The sequence below is a fragment of the Diadema setosum genome, chromosome 22 (genome assembly GCF_964275005.1).
Source record: "Diadema setosum chromosome 22, eeDiaSeto1, whole genome shotgun sequence".
NCBI lineage: Eukaryota > Metazoa > Echinodermata > Echinoidea > Diadematoida > Diadematidae > Diadema > Diadema setosum.
This window is the reverse complement of record NC_092706.1, coordinates 5,212,756-5,239,563: the sequence shown is the minus strand read 5'-3', so window position 1 is coordinate 5,239,563 and position 26,808 is coordinate 5,212,756. Positions and strand designations below refer to the sequence as shown.

General features: G+C 40.8%; 1 protein-coding gene across 3 annotated transcripts in view; it reads right to left on the bottom strand.

The window, feature by feature from the left end:
* LOC140245434 (retinoic acid receptor alpha-like) overlaps positions 1–26,808 on the bottom strand; it is a 101,762-nt gene that overhangs the window by 18,951 nt on the left and 56,003 nt on the right. For all 3 annotated transcript variants that reach the window (XM_072325015.1, XM_072325013.1, XM_072325014.1), the window contains exons 2-3: positions 1,564–1,775; positions 888–1,029 (exon numbers count right to left, since the gene is read on the bottom strand). In XM_072325015.1, the coding sequence (XP_072181116.1) occupies positions 888–1,029; positions 1,564–1,743 (322 nt within the window). In that variant the 5' untranslated portion in view covers positions 1,744–1,775. The remainder of the gene's footprint in view (positions 1–887; positions 1,030–1,563; positions 1,776–26,808) is intronic.

The window sequence follows — 26,808 nt, the reverse complement described above, 5'->3', positions numbered from 1 at the left end:
TGTCTCAAAACTCAGTATTGCAAAGGTAAAATGAATGAGCACTTGCACATACTAGAGTATAGGGACCCTTGGTTGACTGCTTGAGAAAGTGGTAGTTGTATTTTGTGCAATGTTTCAGTAATGAAGGGCCACAGGAAAATATATCGTGAGCCCTGCTGCCTTATCCCCAGTAAGAAATCTACTCCGGCACAAAAGGAGGCAAGAGAAGAACTAAATCAAGGCTGTAATCTTCTTCACATCCTACACAGCCTGTACCTTCCTCTTGTCAACAGAATGTCTTGTTGTCAGCACTAGCTTCGTGATGAGACATGACGTGTCCAATTCCAAATCAACCTGTCACCAAGTTTTGCAAAACAAAGTCAAATATCCCACATCAATTTACTTTTGTTTGTTTTTATTTCCAAAGCCATGTGCCATGTTCTTTCCACCTTTATGATACATTACTTGATATTTCTGAATAAATTTCAAAAACATGTCCGTACTTGTGTGTAGTTGTGATGTTTTTTGTACATATTATGCATACAATCACACTGCTTTTAACAAAAACAGATTATGACTCCACAATCCCCACCCCCATGATGGCTCACTACAACTGAACCACATATGGTGAGCAATGTATATATAAATAACTAACATTTTGTTGTTGTTCTTTTTTTATATTTCATTGTTCCGATAAGTTATAATATTTGATTATCGTACGGTTGTACTATGTACTGTTCATGCTGGTTATGGAACAGCGCCATGAGCATCATTTTTTTTTATGGACTTCAGCGCTTTATAAGAGGCCACTATGATTACTATTATTAGGAAAAAAGTGAAGACCGTTTTGTGGATGGAGAAAAAAAAAACATGAACAAACTGAAAACAAAGAGGAACATGGGTCTTACATTCTTTTGACATCCCGACCTCGAAGCACTTCTTGAGTCTGCAGTGCTGGCAGCGATTCCGCGTCACCTTGTTGATGATGCACTTTTGGTCGCGGTGGCACGTATATTGCATGTTCTTCTGCACGCTTCTCCGGAAAAAACCCTGCATCGACGGAGACATAAAGTTGGCAGTGATGCCCCGCCGGGGGGAAAAAGAAGAAGGGGGTGGACAGTTACAACAGCGTTATGCACTTTCCCCCCTCTTTCCCGTCCGTCCGCCTCATTGCTGATCACTGGCCAGGTTTTCAAATCATTACAAGCGCAGCATATCAGTAATTTCTGATATTCTAGGTTTTGTATTCCCCCCCCCCCCCCTTTGTTCTCTCAGCTAAAAATATTCGTGCTCCCTCTGCCGAATGCTGCAACCCTGCAGAACTTTTGCGTCACTCATTTATTTTTTGGGAAAGGACAATCAACTCGACATCTAATGCAAAAAAAAATATTAGTCTTCTTCAGGGGACAGATGTGGATGATAAAAAAATTGTATCTTCTTAATGGAAAACACAAAATGGCTTTGGTGAACATGTCACGAATAATCTCACATTCCTAACCAGGCAGCAGAAGTGCACACTACCATCGTGTGAAACAGAATACGTTTTTCACGAAGTCTATCTATTCAGATTTGGTGCGCTCTTACCTTGCAACCCTCGCAGGCGCTGACACCATAGTGGTAGCCGGAAGACTTGTCTTGGCAGACGAAGCAGGGCTTGTAGACGCGGGGCGGGGGCGGCGGCGACTCGGGCTGGCTGGGATGGGGCAGGTTGGGCAAGGGCGTCTGTGTGGGCAGGGAGGCGGACTGGCCCTCCTGGGGCATCATACAGGGGTATGAGTGGTAGCTGGGAGGCAGAGCTGTACAGGGAGAGAAGGAAGGAATAAAAAGAAAGACATACATCACATTAGATTCACAGGCAACATTATCTCGAAGGTGCACTACGCCCCCGAGCTTGGCTTGCAAGCTAAATAATGTAACCCACCCATTTGTGGCTCCCCAAATCTCTGATCCATACATACATGTAGTACATAGCACACTGAAGAGAGGTTTCATTAAACTTCACCATGATATTGATATTACATAACTGTCTTATTTTTTTTTTTTTCAAATTCTTTTTTTCTGGTAATGAGACGAGATATGAACATGGATCAACATACGTTTTCGACAATGATGTTGAAAATATCAAACAAATTTGCTCACGTACATTTGTAAAATGGGGCTGCACAGATCATAATGGCACTGGGACATCAGGGGGGCGTTTCATCAACGAGTTCGTCGGAGGTTTTCACCGACGAATTTGCTATCAGCCAATCAGACGCAAGGATTTACACTGACAACTGTTAAAAGCTAATGAAATCCTTGGTCTGATTGGCTGATAGCAAATTTGTCGGTGAAATCTCCGACGAACTTGTTGATGAAACGCCCCCCAGGTATGGATTACTATTAGTAAATAATTGCAGCAGCATACTACAAGGAACATTTCTGGGTGATTTCTACATGTTCCTTCAACTTTTCAATCCAATCTTGAGTCCAAGATACTCCATGAGAAATGCATTCACATGGCTCTGTGGTGCAGAATGATAAGCTAGAGTTATGGTCCCTCTCCCCATCCCCCCATTTCAAGTTCCATCCATGAGCAGAGAATGTTGTTTGTGAACAGTAGATATCTTTACAATCATCCAAGAGTGAGTCAGCGTCATCAATCACCTCAAACAATAGTGGAGACATGCTCCTTTTTTTTTTCTCCCCTCCACCCACCACTTTCTGTCCAAATAATGCCTAGTTTCTCCAGGCCTTCTCCTTTACTCATGGCAAATATTGCACACTGCATGTGACAAGGCAAGTTCTTGTTCACACGTGGGCCGCTAAGATTTGTCATCTCAGGCACCTGAGCCCTTGATGAATAATTACATGAGGCAGCGTTCACATTCACACCTTTACAGTCATCCTACCTCCCATTTTCATTAATACTTGTTCTGTTTTTTGCCCTATCACCTCAGCATTTGGTTCAGTTTCTGCTCTTTATGACAGCAATGAAACAATTGCTTAGTCTTGATACAATTCCTACAAAATCTTGCACTAGATGTATCTGTCATTCATAGCATGTATTTGCACAACCTGCAGCAGAAATATGTGTTCATGATGACAGGTTCAAAGTGATGTGTATATGATAACTATGATGTGTTACATCACATCACAAGGCGTGGCCTATTCCATCCTAGGATATACATAAGGAAAGCTCACGGGGGACAGTTATTATTTCAGTTTTACAGAACAGGCGCTGGAATTAACCCCTCACTACATTCCAATTCAAGGCTGAGACTTCGCTTCTACAAGTGCGATGTGCGAAGCCAAGGCAATGCAGTCACATATACACCACGCCCCTCTTTCTACCCAGATTCCGTGTGATTAACAGGTTTCACCTGCACAAACGATACTTCCTTCGCTCATTGGCACGGGGAGTTGGGCCTTACATAAACGAACAAAAAATTGTTGTCATTATCATTCTCTCCTGCGCGGAGGAGGGGGGAACATTAATATCCTGTGTTTTGATGACAAATTCAAGTCCAACTTCCAGATCTTGTGTTTGAGGCATTCCGGGACGGGCTCCCAAAAATGTCAGACATCGCGTCGCGATCTCCAAGTTTTGAAAATAAAGACGAGAAAAGAAAAGGGGAGCATCGAGGGGCAGCTGTGTGTGTTTCGTCCAGGGGCACGAGTTCTTGTACACCTTTTCCCAAAGGTCACATTAAACCAAACGATCCCCTTCCCCCACAAAAGCGCACCCTACCATTGTAACAAAGATAACACCAAGGACAAGTTATCACCGAGCGGCCAGACATTCCTGTTACAAAAAAGACAATCATCGCGATAAATCACGCCACGGATCCTCTCCGAAAGCCAAAACAGAACAAGAATAAACTCTGGCTGAACTTCCAAACAAAAAAGAGAAAGACCCAAAAGAAAGACAGATTCAGGAGGGTCTCATCCCTTGGGCGTCGTAAGCTACGGAGGCTTCTTCGGGTCTCTTCCTCTCTGTTCTATACCAGCTTTCTGCAAGAAAGGTCCATACTCTGGTACTCACAAGACTCAAAAGATGGCGGAGTATGCCAGGAATAATTGATGGGGCAGACATCGCGTCTAGATCTTCCCAATCACCAAAGGACCAAAGTCCTGGGAGGAGGAGGCAACATCATCAACACCAGAGACCTCTCCTCACCACAGGTCCAAACATGGCACCCCGTAGGCACTCGTAAGGACATCCTCCATTTGGATTCACCCACAGACACTGCACAGCTTAAAGGCTGCCCCCAATCAGCACATCCCTCTTTAATAATCCTAATGAACCAACATGCAAATGAAATCATCATTGTGCAATGACACGATTTTTGTACTCAATTGTCACCCTCAGCACAACTGTATTTTGTAAGATCACAATGGCTGATCTACAATTTAACAAGTCATAAAAAGGAACCACCAGGAGTCAAATGTGTCATCTACTGCTTTAATTCAAGGCAGTGACACTATACCACCTGTAACTGGAATCACCATTATTTTTCAAGATGGCCCACTTTTCAGTAGCCTCTCACATTTCCCAAATGACACATACTACCCATTGAATAACCACTTAACTCTCACTACATTTTCTACGGGTTACAAGTTGAGATACTTTGTAATCATGATGTACCCTTCAAAAGACATGCATACATGTACATAGCCTCACACAGTTAATGGAAGAGGCTAGTTGAGATCATTATTACATGTATTCTTGATCCCTAACACATACATGTATATTTAATACACACAGGCAACACATAAGTCAATCTTGACTGAGGAAAGAGCACCATTGATTTGGGTGATATCAAATTTTATTTATTTATTTGTGTGTGTGTGTGTAAAGACAAGGAGCACATATTAAACTATGAATGTGAAGTGGGACTCTTTATCTTTGACTAAGCTGATTATGCAAAGTCGTGCTGTTGACTTACGCAAAGTTGACTGTATATACACAAGCACATGTTGGTCAATTGCCTGGTCAGTATCTTTTTTCCCCCTCTGAACTTTTTTCAGACCCTGCAAAAATGGAGGGACCATTTAGCTCAGTGCATGAAAATCAAAATCTGAATCTGTTCGTATCATTCCCTGTATAAAGAGAGGCAATCGCAGAGGATAAGCGAAAAATTCAGATCTAGATCATTTGTCTTAAAATCTTTTCAAAGCATAATTTTTTCTTTGTCTTGGATGGTGCCAAAGAAGGACATGGTCCTAGTATCTTTTTGTGCATCATTTATGGTGATGTTTTTTCAGAGAAGAAAATGGGAACTAGACGCATTCCATGAAAGTGAGGCACGCGAGGAGTCTCTCGAAAGAGAAACGGAAATCACGCGATCCCGACGGCTCTTTCACGGTCTCCCATAACCAGATGTCAAAAATTATCGGTTTCGTAAATCAGGATGGCTTCAACTTTCGCTATGTAAGTCTCATTTTCGTGCACGTCTTCATGCATTTTGATCTCTCGGCTCCTTTGCAATACTTCAAAGATGAACAACTCTCTTCCCTTGGGTAAGTTCCCCTATAAATGGGTAAGAGAAATCTGATATCGACACCCAAGTTTTATTTCAGCCAGTATTTCATAAGTAGGTCTGATGAGATGACCCCAAGACAGAGAGAGAGAAAGAGAGAATAAAAAAAGAGAATAGCACTTTGCGCACAATTTCACCGATTTGATTTGTCGTGCAGAGTTTTTTGGAAACACCATGGGCCATATAGCCTCTGCTTACTCACACAATATGTAGCAAGATTCTTATCGAAATATCGCTGTGGGAACAGCCAGCGCTCATGGGGGCGCTCATAAAATTTGTCGAGCTGCGTTTCCTGCAGGGGAACACTCCCTCGGCCCAAAAATAACACCTTTCGAAAGAAAACAAAAATAACATTGCGGATTCCAATGCGAGAAGTCATAACCTTGGTCCCGGCGCATGCAAAATGAGGTGAAATCATCAGCACTTTCTGGCAGGAAGCACTAGGTCAGACATACACTGAACAAAAAACAAAAAACAAAAATATCACACAAATGCAGTGTATTCACTCCACCATAAACACAGCCACATGAAAAGAACGAAGCCTAAGCTATACGTCAGGTAGTACAGATGTATCTTCAACGTTACCAGCAGTACATGCCGATTTCATCTGGGCTGGAATGTCGACCCTGATGATGACTCGTTAAAAAGTGCTGCCATGATTATTCCTGCTTTACTTACAACATCGCACAAAGAGTCTGTCTCTCACCCGCTATCACCTCATCTAACAGTTTGTCCATTCTGGGTCCACTTTGTAAGCATACTACGTAAACACTACCTACTGCTAACTCTTTGAAGACAAGTCCAGAGAATACTGTAATAAAACATGATATTTTAGCGGCATGAAATTTTTGCGAACTCGAGCCGACGGCCCTTTTCACGGCATGAAATTTTCACAAAGTGCCTCTGGCATTCAATGCGTATAGTGTAGACAAGAGCCTTCATGTGCATTCTAATTTTGCAAATCTTGGCTCTCGCGAAAATTGCAAAATTAGGATGTACAGATGTATATGCACATTCCTCGTTTGACAGCACTTGGGCAGGTGTCTATGGGAAATGCGTGTTATAGCAAAATCAGTCCGTCCTCAATGGGTTAAAGAAAAAAAGAAAGAGAGAAGCTAATCGCCCCCCCATCCCAGATGTCATATTGGACAGCGAGTCTAGAACAACACAATGATATCAACACATGCTCTTTCATCGTTGCCCATCAGCCTCTGAACACGTGATAATAATGCGCAGCGATTTCTAGTTGCCATTTTTGACAAACTCATATCGCCACTCCATCTTAGAAAAAATCCCTGAGCTTTTTCATTTGTAATGTATATATTTTTGTCATCTCCGACGATCGTAGAGCAAAGAACAACCATCTTCTCTTGAGAATTCTCACCGCAAAATGTTCACAAGAAACGCCTGGCCCCATTGTCAAAAATATTCAACGACTCTGGGAAAGTTTTCAACCTTAGGACGACGTCCGTAATGGGGTATCTTGAATGAAATGCAGAGCTATTTTGGAAACTCCTGTGAAGGGGAACCCTAAAGCAAAGCACGCTGCTATTTTCGCTCCATTATCGCTCCATTTGGTGCCGGCCCCCCTGCGTGAGATTGACTCATGCCCACTTTTCCTGTCTCTCGGCAGTTTCAACCCTCAACTTGCAGGCAATAAAATGATATGATACACAATGCCTTGCCAACATGATATGACTGTTACAAATATATAAATGTGCATGTGTCCGTGTGTGTGTGTGTGTGTGTGTGTGTGTGTGTGTGTAATTATATGATCAAGAAGTACGTTTGTATTAATAAGTGCAATACATACAGCACATTTTTCCCTTTGTTTCATTGGTAATATCATGTATTTTTATGGAATGAAATTCAAATAAGAATGTGATCTTCCCTCAAAGAAACATAACAACCAACAAACACAAAAACAGCCCACAACATGCACATACATTTTGTATGTGATGTGTGTGCATAGTATGAACATCTCTGTAGGCACATCTTCACTTAAAAGCTAAGTGTAGTTCTGTCATCCAGCTAGTGAAGACATCCCTTCATTTGATATCACTGATCTCTAACCTAAGTAACTTTATCAAGTCACTCTTCAAACTTCACATCTAAAGTTCCAAACTAGTCAATAATCCTGACAATTCTTTTTTTCTTTCTAGCAGCCAGATGTTTCATTCCCCTTATCCACCCTATCCCCCCCCCCCCTCGTTTAACATACAAATGTAGGTTGTCTGGTTATTGCATTTGTCTGAAGGATACCATATTTATTCCCAGTCTTCCCTTCCACCTTCCGCAACGACCTGCATAATGCGTTTACAGAGTCTGTTTGTTTTCCTCTTAAAGTGTTGTTTGTTTGTATGCATACACACGTACATGTATGTATAGTATGTATGTTTGTATGTACTTTTGTATAAATGTATGCATTAATGTTTTTATGTATGTATGTATGTGTGCATAATGTTTGCATGCATGCACACTGTTTGTATGTATGTATATGTATGCATAATAATTACACATATTGTATGTATGTATGTATGTATATTATGTATGTATGTATACAATGGCAAATGATGACACTTCAAAGACAATAAGCAAAGCCATCACACGCCATGCTGAACAGTGACTTTCAAAACTCCAGCTCATCCAGTGTATGGGACCACACAAAACATACACCCCAAAAATAGCACCTGATTTGCTTTCAAAATCAACAAGGGGATCAAGTGTATTGCCTCTTCAATACTGCACCTCATTGGTCTCTTTCCAGTTTTTGTTTTTGATCGTCATTAAATTTCTTCTGATATTTTGTCCTTTTTGTTTTTAATGTCAAACTCTCAGTAGACGGACATTAATCTAAGAACAACAACAACAAGAAGTGCAGGGATCGTTCAAACCTATTCTTGGTGGCAGGGGAGGAAGCACATAGTTTTGACAGAGGAAACGAACAATCGGCAAAACAATGCTCGCGCACCACGGATCTGAATGCCATAGCAAACACCCAACTCTGTACCATCCGAGGGTGCACCAGCGGTTACTGAAGCGGGGGAAAAGTTAAAACACAGCTTTCGTAGCCATCAGTGCACTCTGAATGGGGATAAGATATATCGTACGTGGCAACGCTTATCAAGCACACAGAGCACTAATTTTTCCTACACTGTACCCCGAGTGCTTAAATGTGCTTTCTAATACACTGCAGAGTATATGCCTTGAAAACTGAGCATGAGAGAAAAGTGGGGAGAGTAAGAAATGCATGCATATACAATATATAAACATATGCATACACACACACACACATATGTATATATATATATATATATATATATATATATATATATATATATATATATATATATATATTCATATATATGTACATATGATATACATATATGTATATAGTATAGAGAAAGACACAAGGGGGGGATTAAGAACACACAAACTAAATGATGACCACATGTTTAATATGTTACACAGGAAAACATATCATTGTGTAGGGGAGAATAGTTTCATAAACAGAGGGCAACAACGACGACAATTAAAACTATCTCGGTTGCGTTCCAAGGAGGTCGCATCACTTGAATATATCTACACTTTCTTCATCACCACAACAAATTCGGGTAAAGGACATTAAAGAGTCTCTTTAAGAACATTGTCTTCGTTGTGTCAGCTAAAGGCAAAGTCACACTCCCCTCTCTCTTCTGCGATACACAAATTTCTTGTCAGCCCACCAACCGACCAATCGACCGACCGACTCGCGACTTGCAGCATCCAAATCCATTCCACCTGTGTGTTTCTGGCACTTCCTCTGTCAGGACAAAGTTTTCACGAAACATTTCCTACGTCATCGTCAAGAAAGAAAGGGGAAAAGAGATGGAGCGAGAGCGTTTTCTCAAGGCCTCCCCGGCACGAACATCGTCAGCTCACATCCTGACCGCAAGCTCAAAACCGAGCCCCCCCCCCCCTCATGTTAGCCACCATACTCCGCTAAGCAATAGCTTTCTACTTGCCACTTCAATTCAAGAGTTTCCTCGAGTGTCAAGTAATATGTGAGGGGAAAACTGTGCCACTGCTGCTTCCACATCTTGCTAAGGGAGAATCATTACTAACTATATAAGTTACTCATTGGCACAAAGTCCAAAATTTCTACCATTGCTAACATAGCCTGGCCAACAAGATTAGAACAAATAATTCTTTTGAATAAGATGAATGAATGGATAGATGGATAGATAGATAGATAGATAGATAGATAGATAGATAGATAGATAGATAAATAGATAGATAGATAGATAGATAGATAGATAGATAAATAGATAGATAGATAGATAGATAGATAGATAGATAAATAGATAAATAGATAGATAGATAGATAGATAGATAGATAGATAGATAGATAGAAAGATATGAGACAAATTGACAAAGGCTTGATTTCAAACAGATTTGGGAAAGAGGAAAACAGAAGAAAAATGAGAAGAGGAAGGGAGGAATAAGGAGAAGAATACAAGAAGGAGCAAGAGACGGAGAACATAATCACATGAAAAGACAGATAATAACAAAAACACAACTATGGTAAGGTAGAATAGATTTAAAAAAAAAAATAAGAAGCAAAAGAGAAGCAAGCGGAAAAGAAGAAGAAGCAGTAGAAATGTATGAAAATATGACTACACTTTGGGCTGTTTCAGTGGTTAGGCGCATTATTCCACTGGCACATTCCCTGCTTCGAAGTGCGCGGCGGCTGTTCGCTATCAATCTGCCACTGTCCAACCACAAACTGTCCGGTGATAAGATGTACAAACACGTGACTGAGCGGCCGACATCCAGATTTCCGAAGGTCGACAGGATACGGATACCACCTCTACCTCTTCCACTTCTGATTGCAGAACCCAGCTTTGTAAACAAAACGCCGTCCAACCGCATCGGTCACATTCATGTCGACACTTCACGCGGACCACTGCACTATTGTTCGCCAGAGATGTCTAAACATTATTGATGGGGGGGGGGGGGGGGTGAGGCGAGGTTGATAAGGTGTTCGGTTCAGCGCAGGTCACGGGAGCTGGTGAAGTTCACCTAACATTTCTTTCATTCTCCGACAGACTTTAAAGCAATGCTAAACTAACCACTATTTTCAAATTGTATTTTCTTGAATTCTCTGACAATTCAAGCAGATAATCTCCCACCTTTGAGAATGGCATATATATTTTACAATATGACTGTCAGACTCTTTTTAACTTAAAAAAAAGGAATTTATGATAGATGATGACAATAACTATAAGTTTTTGTTTATTGTTTGTCATTTTCTTCTTTGTTGTCATGTTTGAACATGTACATACATGTATATGTGTATATCTATCTTTTCATTTTTGAAGCCCCATGAGCACTGAAAGGTGGACCTGTGTGCTATACAAGTAGCCACTATCATTATCATTATTATTATTAAGTTTTAATTCCTTTACAGCAAATGCCTATTGGTCTTTGGCTTGTTATGTCTCAACACTCAAGAGATATAAAATATTGCAATATGGATGAGAATACAGCTCAGCCAGAGTCTCAGTTACAAACTCTCCCCACATGGTCACTTGTTTGAATTGACCGCAAGTAATCTTCTTGCCAAATGATGACTTGCTAGATAAAATACAAATAATCCATGTACTACATTATATGCATGTGGTTTGATTTCTGATGTTCTTGTTTTCACAATATCATTGAGTTGACTGACATTCGAGGAGTTAACATCTCAAGAAAAACTGCCTCCTGTAACCCAAAATGTAGTGTGTATCCTCTCCAAGGTTGGATTTCAGTAACTTTTATCATGAAAAACAACACTACTTTGATATCTCCCATTTATGACTTCGGTTTTCGATCGCGAATTCAGCCACTTGTGAAATTGTCTTTTAAGTCACAACTGCTTGCCAAATACATGGCGCATACAGTACCTCATCCATTTTTAAAATGCCATATACACAATGTATTTGAGCATCGAGCATGAAAGGCTGTAAATGAAAAACACAGACAGTAGCACTTATTATTGATCTTCTACTGGAAATTACAACTCGTGTCATGCAAATCTGAAAACATATCATTCCTCGTGACTGAATTGTCTGGAATCTGTGTATCACTGCACTGACTGCCCATTAAACCCTGGGCAACAGACTCAAATGTGTCCACTGTTGGTTCGCTGGAAAATCTTTACCTCGACTTCATGGATATGTCACAACAACACATTAACCACATTTAGTGTGTGCTGTGAAAAGCGCCCTCTATATCCTGCCTATAGGGCAACTTTCATGTGCACACCGGTGTCTGCATTTCACCTCAAACTGCATTTGATAAAATATCTATGCCCCTTTTTGGCACCAAAACAGTATGACACACCTAGAGTGATTCAATAAATTCAATGATTTTTCTCTCTCTTTCTGTTTTTTATCTGACGAGGTACATAACTTGGCATCGGCAGGAGCCTTGATGGGGGCATATTAAAAGTGAAACTCACCCACTATCGTCATGGCAACCACAAAGATAGGCTTACAACACACTGTATGATTGAGAAAGTTTATACCTTAAATGAAACCCTGCGTTGCAAGGACATGGTGGGGAAAAAAAAGATCAAAACCGTGATAGGAAGATAAACTTTTAAACCTTGTTGGCTATCACTTGGCAACTCCTTCAAACACGTAAGCCACAGTTCATATAACCATCTGAGCTCAGAAGTAAAAGATGGCGAAGACTTTATATCCTTTGCCTACAAATTTTTATGACATTGCGGTTAGCTCTGCGGGATAGCTTTCATGGCTACGCTTCGGAGAATATTGAAGATGTAATCATTACTACAATAATAAGATCATGACTAAGGGGATTAAATCACAAAATCTTGACAAAGCATCATTCAAAAGTCTATGGTATATCATACACTTGTACATATCCATTTCCCCATTGTTTTAAAAGTCATGTACTAAAAACTCTCTCTCAAAAAAAAAAGACAATAACCCACAAAGTTGGGAGACTCAAGGAACAAAAGGGTTGAAGTAAGATAAACCAATGAAAAGTGGAAAGAGAGAAAAAAATAAACAAGAAGATCCCTCCAGGTTCGCAGCCCCAGTTCCCGCTCATGATACCTTAGAATTGCACAAATCCAAGCATTTTTCGCTTGCTGTGTGGCGCACACTGCTTTAAAGGGATAGTAGAGTATTGGTGGAGATGAGAATTGGGCTTTACACCTTTTGCGAGATACCAAGAAAACACTTATGCTACAGTACAGAGCATACCATTTTAAGAGGAATTCAAAGTTTATTTGATGAAAATCGGGTCTGGAATGACTGAAATATCCAAAAACAAAGTGAAACAAAGCGATCGTAATAAAGTGTGGGTCCCACACTTCATTAGAATCACTCTTTTTTGGATATCTCAGCCATTTCAAAACCAATTTTCATCAAATAAATGTTGAATTCCTCATAGAATTACATGCTCTTTCATATTTCATAAGAGGTTTCTCATTATCTCACCAAAAAATGTTAGAAACCTGAAATTAGGTCTCAACCAAAACTACACGACCCCTTTAACTGCACTTTCTTCATGGGGCATCAGCAGACTTATCACATACAAGGCTTACGTAGGGAAATGATAAACGAAAAAGGTATCACAGACGTTTTCCTTGCAAGTCACACACACACACACACACAAAAAAAAAATACCATGCGATCCTGAATGACAAATGCACACTCGGTGGACTGAAATCAAATCAAATAGGTAGTAGGTTGACGTTCACCCCCAAAACAGTAAACACAGCTGTTTGAACAACTTGACCTACATCACTTCTTTTTTTTTTTCTTTTTTTTTTTTGCGGTTGAGTAGATTGTGATGCAAGGTAAGACTGTTATCTGATTCTAAAGGGTTAGAAAAAAATAGCAAAAAACAACCATTCTTTCTGTGTGCTGCCTTGCATGAAAAACTTTTTAACAATTTTGAGGCAAGTCTATACTGAAATTATTATCATAATCATTATCATAATCAGGATTATTATCATAACTATCATTACTTCTTATTAAACACCCAAAAGGGCTGATCATATCTTTCCTACAATTTCTCTGTTTCATACATATTTGTCAAGGGGAATACACAGGGGAATAACAGTTGGAATGCCTAGAAAATGGTATTTTTATTGTATCTGATTGCCGTGGTCTTATTTTTCACACAGTCACATAGTGAAATTAATTCATTACCGTCTTTTTCATATTTCATACCTGATTCTGCAAAAGAAAGGACACACAAATGAATATATTACAATGACAAAACAATCAAAACTGCAAAAGATGCGTATTAAGTGTTTTAATCTTAATGACTCCAGCTGCAAGACATCATTGAATAGCAAATGAGCAAAAAAGTGACTCATGAACAGGTTCGTTTTCTAGAGACCCCATGCCATGGGCTCCGATTCGGCACGCCGCCGACTCCGATCCTTCCAAAAGGACAAGAATTGTATCACGGTGATCTTGGGGGGTTTGTACCAACAGCACGAGGCATGATTGTACGGGAATAATATCTGGAATGTGCTCCCGGTCCGGTCACAAACAGCAGGCCGGCACACCATTCCCATTCCACTGTAGACGAAATCAACATGTGGGTCACTTTATGCTGACCTCCGTCCAGTTTTCAGGGGAGAAACAGAGGGGAAGGAAGAAAGGTCCAGCGATAAAGGCAATTGACCTCGACATTGGAGGTGGTGGTGGGGGGGGGGGGGGTGGAGTAGTCTGAAATTACAAACCCTTCAGAAGTTTGGGAACTCGAAAAGATTAATGAACGGATAATTGCAGCTTCAATTTCCGTATGCAGCACATCGACTCGCGGAAGAGGCTGGACTCTTTCGAGTGCTCTGTAATTCTACCCGTCATGTGGTTGAGGGGGAAAAAAAGACTGCATAGAGTTTGACATAATTTTGGAAAAAAAAGCCTCTGGCTCAAAAATAAGCCTGCAACAGACAAGACTAGAGTATCATAAGAAATACATCTGTGTGTGTGTGGGGGGGGGGGGGGGGGGTTTATACTTCATCAATAAGGTAAGCTACTTACACCTTTGATAAAGGTTGTTTCTTTTCAATTTTTCTTTCTCCCTCAGTGCTTGTTTATTTTTTGGCCATCTCTTCCTCTGTACCTAGAAGTCACTGACACGACAGTCAGACAAAGTGGAAAAAGTGAACTACTTCTGGTCCACGCAAGCACGCAAAACAGCAAGTGGGTTGGGGGTGAAGGCGACTCCGCGGGGCTGGATAACAGCAAAGGGACGCAAGGTACCAGAGCGGAAGAGGCACTCATCTCCAATTCCGTCTGAGCACTGCTGAAAAGTTCGCCGGCGCGGGACCACACACCGGTTCTCGTGGGGAATCACCGTCACTACGTCAACCAAAGTGTGACTGAAGCGGGGATGGAAGTGGGATTTTCTTTTCTTTTTTTTTTTTCCTTTTTTTTTTATAATTCAAAATAATTCCGAAAGACTGCAGGGTCTGGAGAACAAAATTGTTCTGGCATCATACCTAAGTTTGTCTGTGGGGTTTCATACCATATTTGCTGGACAAACAGGCGAAGAAAAAGGTCTAGCTGTATAATCACTGGTTGTAAAGCAAAAGGGCGTTACTCCACAAATCTATATTTGTCTTTGTATGAAGGACACAAGTCTACAGACTTGGTGCAGCACTGAAAAATGTTCTTTTGCTTCAAAACCAATAATCAAAAGTTCATGGGGTTTACATGTTAAAATAAAGGATACTCAATACCTGGGATAAGTAGATGGCATACACTTTCTGTGCACCAAACTTATTAACAGAAACCGTATGGGGAAACGACTTTCCTAACGATGAACATGGCAGCTGGCTGCTAGCAAGTGCTACCCCCTTTTCTTTTTAACCCTCCATCAGTGAGACAGACTAATGCATGTGACGGGGCTGCTGATAATAATAAATCAAATATCAAGACGGTTTTAAGAGTCCTATGGAAGATATGATATCCCTCAATAGGGAAAAATATATAACAAATTAGAAAGAATTTGATATATGCTTGCCAGGATATGAAACAATATCACAGTTTTCTTCGAGATGCAGAAACACTTGGCAGCTTTAACAAATACACTGTGTACGTTCTTACTGAGATGATGGCTACATAAATTCACTGAAATACACATAGTAACTGCACCCATACAGGAGTGCCTTTATTCTATTTATATGTGATCCCCCCAAAAAAATATCCCCCCCCCCCCATCACACATCGAGCCTGGCCATTCCATATATACTGCAGACATCACTGCATCTCGAGTCGTTCATTAACACTTTTCCGCCTCAAACACATCAGGCGAGCGGCCTGCCAGCCCCACCCTTCGCCTCCACAGCCTACATTCCTTCACGCGCATGTCCCATAATGCACTTTCCTTCCTCGCCTAAATGCTACACTTCCCCTCCGTGCATCGTGACCCGCGCTAAATTTAGCCCCTTTTAAATCTCCCCCCGCTCCTCCCGGCTTCTTTAAAAAGAAAGGCTGGGGGAAGGGTGACAAAGAGAGACTGTGTATGGGGAAAAAAAAAAATATGTTTCATGTTTAGACTTCATCTTTGTTCGCTCACAACGGAGAATAGAATCAGACTGAGCTGAAGAGTTGAAGAGGGAGATGGCTCAAGCTCCGTACTGTACGTGGATAATGCAAGCAAGTCCCACGGATAAACGTTAACATTACCAAACAATCCTGAGATCACACAAAGAGTAAAGAATACCACCTGCTTGTGGAGTTACGAGTTTTCTTCCATCAGAAATCCCTTCATGTAGCGATGATAATCACATTTGACTGTTGCGTGTATTGAAGAAGTCGCCCCCTGCCGAGGCTTCCAATAGAGTTGATGAGAAGAAAGGTACGCATGATGTTTTGCACAAAAACTGCCAAACAAGCTACAGCATCCAAGCGAAAAATTAGGCTATTCTTTGAATTCCATTTCTTTCTTTCTTTCTTTTTTTTTTTTTTTTTTTTTTTGGGGGGGAGGGGGGGGGGGGGGTCTTTCCACTTCTTCACATGCCTAATGGACAATTTTAGTAGAGTCTACTGTACCAGATAGTACTAAGGTCAAATGACATGCTGCGGGATTTCAGTCACTCACAATGTAATGACTTTGTGCAAACTTCAGTTAGACACCTACGATGTTTTGTAGGAGAGTGTCGTTCAAAAGGATGGATACTCCATTCATCCTGACAAAAACTACGGACAAGTCCTTCACTTTACAATAATGTGAGATAGTGATCTGAAAGGACTAATACAGTGTCAAGAGAGTAACAAGAGAACTCTGTATGCTCACAGAATACATTTTTGGCAGTTATTGTATTTGTCAGTTACAACTTTCTGCCTCTGAATGACTCTTCCCACTCAAACTTCCCCCTCCCTCTAAAGAGACAAAAAAAAGTTTTATCCAAACCACCAGAGTAACGTTGATTCTTGTTTCCCACGCTAAAATACTTCTGACTGGTGCAGTTCTTTGGAGTCATGTGAACATACCACTACAGTCCAGGAAAGAATAAATATTATTACAGAAACTGCTGCATCTTGTTTTAAATGGTTCAGACTCTTTATGTTTCCAAAAATGTACTCATGCTCAAATTGCAACTAGGAAATTTGTTTATGAAATCACAATAAAAGTTGCTAAATATTCCACATACTTGAAGTGGACACCACGGATGTAGGAATGTGGAACTAAGCAATGCGCTGACTATGTTTTGAAAGAAAATCACCTATTCAGAACTTTCCTCCTCAAAATCTGAAATTATAAGAGATTTCTGGAATAGTTCTTACTTTCGCACATATATATACTCTTTGTAAAATAGAAGGTAAATTGTTGCAGTCTTTCAAAATGTCGTCCACGACATTCCCTCAGGCATTATTTAGAGTTAAAGGGACTGTACAGTACTGGTCGAGGTGAGGATTCAGCTTTTAACGTTTTACGAGATACTGTAAAAGGAGGAATGTTCACGTGCATTTCAATTTCGCAAATTTCGCGAGAAAAGATTTGCGAAATTAATATGCACATGAAAGTTCTTGTCTACACTACACGCATTGAATGTTAGAGGCAAATCACTGATCGGCATTAGAATGGCAATTATTACATCGATAGGTAAGTAAAGCGAAATGAAATAGATAAGGCTGTCGGCTCCAATTCCCCAAAAATTTCATGCCGCGAAAATATCATGTTTTACAGTATTATTTAGAGTCCCTGAAATATTTCTACTCGGAAAGCAGCATTCAAGTATGCACACCAAAGTAAAAGAAATGTACTTTCAGATCTTACAAATCCTTCCTTCTGCCACTTAGTGTAAATTCATGACAAATATGAAGAATGAAACCCTGTTTTCTTTTTGTTTTCAGTAAACTATTCACGATACAGAATAACTACGATTTCACTGTGGGTCATATTGCCCCAGTAACACAACAATATCTTACACTGTAAATCAAATATGATGCTAAACTACATTTGTAGCAGAATTTCATCCCACCTCTACACCTTACCTTTAAGTCGGTGGAAAATTTTGTTGTAAAAACAAGTCGATTGCACTGTTTTGAAAGTGTCAACTCAAATTGCTCTTAATTGCGTGTAGACGCTGGGTCCACATCTTTGGATCATTTTAGGAGCCTGTTGCCTCAATCTGGGAATAGTGAGTGGATGCCACATTCTAAATTTGTGTCAAGAGATAAAGTGCCCCCGAACGGCGTAGGAGACAAATTAGATCCATAAGCGCAAACTTTTCCCTACGAGCGCTGGCAGGGGAGAGCTCCCACAAGGCTGCGAATTAAGGGTGCCGTTTTTTGCGGCGACCTTTCGGGCGATATTTCGTGCAGTCACATCATCGAGTCTTAATCATCGTGAAGACAAGGGCTCGTAATTAGGGGTTCCTTGCAATCTTAAAGTGTCAACCACAAATGAGTGTCCCCCGCTAAAAAAAAAAAGAAAGAAAGAAAGAAAGGAAAATGTACTTCTGCCAAGGAACATGGCTGAACCACATCCTCACCCTTGAAAACTGTGAAATAAGTCAGGTTCATGACTTTCTACGAGGACAGCTTTATACCATGCCCAAACCTGCGTACTGTGGGGTGCATGTATGAACTTAATATTCTCCCCTGCAACAAATTACAGGCACCACTGAAAGCACATGTTGTATACCGGGATGATTGCACCATCTGCATGCTTAGTCCTCTGCTGCCAATTCTAAATCAACCACAAGAATTGGAAGAGCCACCACGTCGACCCCCGTGCCTCCTCACGTACCAGAGGCTACCTGGCAAATTACACCTAAATCTAGAGGTGTATACACCTTGGTCGCCATGACAACAAACATTTGGCACAAATTGCGATCAGTCTGCTGGCCCTCAATACTACAATGCACATCCGAATGTTCCAAAGTCTGGGAAAGTACAAACACACACGCATTTCCAGAGTCACTGCTGACTCAGCAAAATTTTGACATTAAGAACATAACTTCTTCCAATTATATCCTTTTAAATGGGTCTCCTTCATATCTGTAATAGCCACACAACAAAATTGACATAACTCTAAAAGAAAGATAAAAAGGTCATGCAGCCTATCATTTGTTCTGATGATGCACAGCTGCAACATGCAGTACATACTTTGGAATCATAAAGCAAAGGAGAAGACTAACGGGCCACATACATACACTCATACAAACAAGCACAAAACTTGGTTCACACTGACAAGAAAAAAAAATAAACCCCAAGACCCAAGACTTGATCAGAGACTAAGGGAGGCTCAAGCAATGCAGTCATCCAGCAGAGTCTAATCACTGTAAGGTCACTTGAGGTCAATGTTCAAGTACGATGTTATCCCAACCAGCTGTGCAAATGCTATGTTCACTCAGCTCCCGGTGTAGTCTTCGGACCACACAGACCCCTTGTCCATGAGCGTGCTGCACCTGTTCCCTGAGACATAACACTGATATGACAGAGTGGCCAGTGACACCAAAGTCAGGCTCTGGCTATACTTAGTTTTTTTTATCTTTGTTGGTCCAGGAGGGCAGAGAGAAAACAACAACAACCCACCAACCCTGAATTATTACCCCCAGCAAGCAGGCATAAATAACAATCATTCTAAAGCCACTTGATGCTGTCAGGGTCTGTTGGAGACTTGACATTTCCCATTCTTCTTATTCTTCGCCGGCGCGAGTCAAAAGGGTCTAAAGCAGCAAACCACACCCGGGCTGTCTCCCTCGCGCACTCTCTCCCCCTCTCTCTCCCAGCGCTCTCCCCGCTTTTCCCCCCCTCTTGTCATATTTCCAGTTCCATTCTCCTCTGTACTAGAGCTGCTCTCTGCGTTCTGGCAGGCCGGTAATAGTTAAGGCCGGTAATACTTGGGCTACAGTACAACGGCTGCACATGGCACAGGGGCAATATGAATTCTACATGCGTGCACTGCCTTGAAGAACTGCGTGGTAACAAAGTGGGTCCAAATACACACACTGACATGCACTCTGCAAGATTCTACAGTGGGGACACTTTGCAAACTTGGCTTACAATTCTCTCTTTCTCATTACACACACTCACAAACATAAACACATCAATAAACACATACAATTAGCAAAGACAATATGAGGGTCACAATGTGATACAAAAACGAGAAGTTGGGCAATCTGTATTCTCATGACATTCATTTCCAACTCAACTTACAGGGCATGACACTTTGGTTTCAGCCCTTCTTCTTCTCGCCAAATGCTCGGCTACTAAAATCTTCCTGCCCTTCTCATTGTTGCTTTTCGTCTAAAGTAACAGCAAGCCTTTCTCGCGGGCTAATGGTCTGCCACACTGTGCTCAGACCAGTGTAATTGACCGACCACTATAACTGACCTGACTAAAATAGCCCTTTCATATAATACCAGTTACATTCTGTCTATGTACAGTAGTTCTATACTGGTTAAGATTGTGAGCCACACCAACTTTTTAACCACAATAAACAGCATTACAGCTACATCTAGTTGTATGCGTCCTGCTTAATATCTGAACATCAAGGTACAGGTCTATCATTTATCCCCCCCCCCCCCCTCCATCTCTTTTGTTTTTCAAAACAGAGTCATTGTCGTGCATGCCAACAGCTTGTGTAATGAACTATACACATCTAGCACTGGACCAATGTGTAGGTCAAATACCAACCCGGGGTCAGGTGCAAGATTGACTGTACAGCACTGCACTGTAAAATGAGAATGTTAATGATGGCAAAGGCATTCTCATCCGTTAACACGACTGTCGGGGATTGACAAGTGATTTCCAAACATGGCTTCTTGTGTGTTCTATTTTTTTTTTTTTTATCTATCTTGATCAAGGAACCTAATTAATTCATACCTGGTATTGCCTCAATTCATCTTTGTTTTGAATTTACCTCCTAAAAACAATAAAAAAATATCTCAAACCATTATTGCCAATATATCATCTCTTTCATTTTTGTGAAATGAGCCCTCACTAAAATCTAGTTAGCATGCTAATAATAGTTCTGTGTAACACTCAAGATAGAATCAGCAGAGAATCTACATGTTTAAGCAAAGTATAATCTTTCTAAATCATACCATTTGCTCTACGCTCACTACCCTCCCCTCAAAATATTGTTTAAAATACTATGCAGCCACCCCTTCCCCTCCTCCCTCCCCCCCCCCCCCCTTCCCTTTCGCCTCTTGGTTTCCACTGCTCCACAACTAATATTTGCCATTCCTATTATAAGATTGCTCTGGCAACAATACCGGGGCGGGCGGCCCACACAAAAAGCACAGACATCTGAAATATGCCGCAACCATTCGCTGGCTGCCGTGTGGCCACTTCTCCTATTCCACCACGATTTGCCCCTTGCCCCGCCTGTCTGCTCGGCTGTGGGGAGAGTCAAAAGACCCCCACTGGTGGGCTTTGGAAATGAACTACTGCGTTTGCTCTTTGACCTACGTGTACGTCTGGCTTCATACACAGACACACACACCACAATACATATACAGACTTACACAGACACACAGACACACACTTTCACTCCCGTACACACTCAACTCCCTGACAGCGCCTGTAGGTTGATGGACAAGGGTACCATTGCGTTCTGTGCTTATGAGCAATGAAGCGGCTTCTTGTCTTATCGGCAATACCGAAGCGTGTGACATCCATGTTCAGCGTCCTGTGTTTATCAAGTTTGTCGTGTTTTGTGTATCCCATGTTCTTCGAGTCTCTCTGCATGTTTGCATGCATACTTACACACTGTGTGTGTGCGTGTGTGTATATGTATGTCTTTGTCGTAAATCAATGTGCGCTCTTTGCTTCGTGCATACATCTACGTAGATATCAACCCATCTCAATCTTCCGAAAATTGCCCCTTGCACTTTTCCGCTCCTCAGCCCAACTTGATTGGGCCATCCAATGTTTTGACGATTCCCACGGATCTGCTCCCCTGCCTTGTTGGCAAAATAACCCTGCCGAATGCCCTCACACACAGCCATTACCTTGTTTTAAGAGCCCACAAAAATGATGACGCCAAACACACACACACACAGACGCACGCATGGCAATCTCCACTTACAGACATCCCTGCTACAAGACTGGGAGGTTAATGCTACCAATCTTTGTGACGTCAAAATCACATCTCATTCATATTTCTCTGAAACGGACAGACAGACAAACACGCACAGAGTTTGCCAATCGTAACAGACAATCTACGCTGCCAGAATTCTCATACTTCATTCCCATCAGCTTTATATCTTCCTCTACAATCTGCCACAAAAGCAAAAAAAGGGGGAGGGGGTCGGATAGAGGGGGATGTATACTCAACAAACATTTTGTAGAGTCAGATGATGCAAAAACTGGCATCAAAACTGAGTGTTCTGCTGGGGGAGAAATCCCCCTGTTGTTGTTAACTTCAACCCCCCCCCCACAAAAAAAAAAAAAAAAAAGAGATGAGAAGTTCAATATCACCCAGGCACAAAGGCCCCTGTTTTCAATTTCCCAGCAGCATCAATTTCTGCCGAGCTCATTACCCACTTTAACAACAAGCCAGCCATGGAAAGAGGGGTTCTAGTATAACAAAGGCACAAACACATGCCCCTAAAGCCACTTGGGGGGAAAAGAACCATAAGCTGTTTGTCTTTTCTGTGCCACTCACTGTCTTTATTCCATCCTGGGAGGAAAACAAAATGAAGAAAAGAATTACATTTTCTATCTCCGCTGTCTGATCTGAAAAAGAACAATATGTTTGTCACAATTTTTCGCTCCCCCACCCCCCCTCTCCCCTTTGTAGTCTTCCATTCAAGTTATGTCAAAGTTAAAAACATACCATGATGAAATTGAACAATGCCTTGGAACGAGAAAAATACTCACCCAATTTATCTGCAACGTTTCGTGACATGCCTTTGAAGACTAAAAATAGAAGTTAGTCTTGCTTTGCAGACAGAAAAGCCCTTTTCTTCCATGTCATCTGCAAAATCGACCATAGTTTCTATCCCTTCTGATTCAATTTTCTTTCTTCAGCTGTACCAGTATCTGGCATTGTCACTGGGCATGCTGGACTACCCTAATCATTCAAGGCTTCATCTCTATGACACACAGACAATCTCACAACTGCATTTTTATGTCTTATTTGCGTTACTGCTACCTGGGCACACACTTTGTAACACACAAATCCCAATCTAACAGTCCCACATCATCATTTTGATGTTGGGCCTTTATGTAGGCAACACATCATGAAATTTTCAAATCAGGCCAGACTGGGAGACAACACTTCTATCAACACTTTCCAAACCCTACCCCTTGCATTCTGCCTCCTGGCGAAGATCCTGCTGCAATCGAAAAACTCAGCTCTCCCCCCACCCCCTTCTACATTTTACTCCACTGACTTGCTGTAAATGGATGAGCAGTTTTTAAGCAGCATATTTTTTGCAAAGTTTTCCAACACAACTCCTTTTATTATTTTATCATTTTTCCCTCTCCTTTCTGATGAGAATGTGCCCCATAAAGAAATGCCACTCTGCGAGTACGATGAAATACAGGAACACACAAAAATGAGGCAAATCTTTGTGAAAAAAAAAGAAGGAATTTCTGGAAAATTATGGACCAAAAGAGCTCTGCTACAGGTGATGCCTTAAATACCGAGTCACTACCCCATCCTGAAAAGAAACATAAATTGCTTCTTCTCAAAGCCAATCGACAAAACTTCAAATACGTGAGGATTTCTACGCATATGACTACTACATCATCAATGTAACCAAGGCAACCACCTTGAGGTTAACACAGGACATCATGGATGAGATGACCCACTGCATTTCAGACGGGTCCTACATAACCAAACATCTGATCGATTCTAGGCTAATACACGGATCTCATGCAACAGTTACACTGAAAATCTAGTTCGAACTTTGCAAGTCAAAAACCCCTCCATACAAAGCAGAGCAAGCTAGAAAGAGTCACATATTTCTGCATTCCATATGGATACAAACTAAAAATCATTACACTGTCTCAACCCTTGCAAGAGACGAATTGATCACTTGGTGTCCAAATCAATCTCAATGTCTATAGTTTAGATTTTTTTAGTAATGCCTGTACTTTGAGACTACTCTCTCTCAGCACCCCCCCCCCCTTTTTTTTGCAGGCAAGACATGTACATTACCACTGTTGTGACATAAGTTCTCACCTAAATAACGAAGAGTAATAGCAGCCGGTACACGCAAATAACAGGAATAACAATTCATTGTTACGCACAAGTTGCATGAATACCAGCGAGCAAATAAATGGTTTTTCCATTTTTCCGCACCATTTTGGCAACGATCAGGGTGAATTTGAAGTTCGAATGGATACAGTCAACACAGCCCTTTGTGCGTGTGTATGGAGGCGAAAGCTGGCATTTCTTTTGTGCTCGCTTTAAAGCTGCTCATTTGTCATTCCACATAGGGCTTTTCACCCTGACTGCCGTCACGATAATATCACAGCGTTCAGGACAGCAACACAATGATCAGCTAGCATCTACGTGTGCGGTCACGGTAATGAACCCGAATCCTGAAACAAGGGTGATGGTGGTGGGGGGGGGGGGGGGGGGGCGTCTTTCTCGCCATCACATTTCCACAGCGCTGTGACCCGGGCCGCTGGGTTCGGAGACAGAACTCGCGAGAGGTCGCAGTCGGATAGGATTTCAGCATCTGACGGCGATCCTCGTAACCCCATCTGACAAACAAGACAATTTGTTGAAATACACCAGGGGGATGCGGGTGATGGCTGTGTGAGGCGGTTGCCTTGACGATCAAACCCATTCACTACCCTCCCCTCTCCATTATCATCTCACTACAGGCAAAAGGTTCATGGAGTCATCAGCACGGGTCATATCATCTTTCCATCTCTTCTGCCATCTGTGCTTGTCTGCTTGCCATCCTGACCGAAGAGACTCTTTAGCAGCAGCATCCACAGGAATCAACAAGTTGAAGAAAAAAACCCAAAATCATCATATCTACATAGAAGTAAACAGCTTGACAAAAAAAAAAAACAACAACTTATAGTTGCAACAAAAACAGAAGTAAACAGCTTGACAAAAAAAAGCAACAACTTATAATTGCAACAAAAAACAGACTATAAATATGATATCATCATGTAAAACACACCAAAACATTGTTCCAAAGACAGTGATCGCAATAACTAAGTAACTAACGCTTACACTTGCTTCACATCTTCTGAAGATCGGGAGATCCTTTTACTTACAACACATTATGGTACGGTATATCCATTCTACCGGACCCACTACATCTTGCTAGAGATATCTCTAATTTGCAATTCAAATCATCTACTCCTTTTGTTCCCTTTTTACACTTCCTTTGGCTAATCTTCTGAAGAAAGCTCACCGTGGCCCACCTCAGCCTTTCCGTCTTGATCTCTCCTCGCTTGTTTGCGACGACGATCTAATATGTCTTCTCCGACTTTTCTCACCCCCTGCAGAATCAAAGAGTGCCTGAAGCATTCATTTTTTTTCTCCATTCTGTCACTAATCTTTTTATTCCTCGTGTCTGATCCCTCAGCCCACGCCTTACAATCTCTGCAAGGAGGGAGGATGACCAGGCCTGTTTTTTTTTTTGTTTTTTTCCCTTACATGATCGTGCTGTCTCATGCTCCTTTTCAGTCACTCTAGCTACTTAGTATATTTTTTTCTTGTCTCTCTTGTCTATATCGCCCTCTGTCTCTGGCTTATTTCTTAGTTTAGTCCTCTTGTATTCCTCAGTGAGTCTCAGTCTGACTATATCAGTCTCTCCCCTTCCCCCTTCTCTTTCTATTCATACTTTACTGTGACTAAGAAGTGGGATATTCTATGCAATTTTTTTTTTAATCTTACTTTGACTTTCGAAACTTCTTAATTTTGTCTGTCTCCCCACCTCCCCATTTCTCTTCTGATTTATATCTCTATCTTTATCTATCTATCTATATCTATATAAATAAATAGATATATATATATGTACGTGTATATATATATTCATATGCACATTATCATATACTATATTGTTTTACATGTCTCTCTATCTCTTCCTTCAGAGTTCTCATCCTAATGCATCTCCTCCCATCTCCCTTTCTAATCTGCACTGTCCAAATATCTATCTATATATATATATATATATATATATATATATATATATATATATATATATATATATATATATATATATATATATATATATATCTGTATCTGTATATTCTAGTTTATTTTTTATTATTTCCAACCTGCGTATCTCAGTATAACTACATGTATATCTTTACAAATGACTTAATTAATCTATATCAATACAATACATGTAGTTACAAAAAACCCTCGAATAATATATTATTTACTCATTATTTATCTAGCGATCCACGTCCCACAAGCTTTGCTTTTTAGTGGATCACTATTTTCCATAAACGAATCTATTTTCCACACACCCACGAAGTATTGAAGCATTGTTCCTCCTAATTATTGTATATATATAATATATATATATATATATATATATATATATATATATATATATATATATATATATATTGTTATATTATTTCTCTCGGATACTTCATGAATCTTTTGCAAATGTTTGAACAATATTATTTCATGACATGTTACTTTGTACTATGTTTTGATTTTCGTTGATTGGAAATTATGATTGAATTGAATTGAATTGAATTGAATCTGTGTATATGTGTGTGTATCAATGATGCTCACTGACTCGCACTCCTTCCATCTCTTTTTTTCTCTATATATCTGTCTATCTATCTATTTATCTATCTTTCTATCTATTCATCTTTCTTTGTATCTATCTATTTATCTA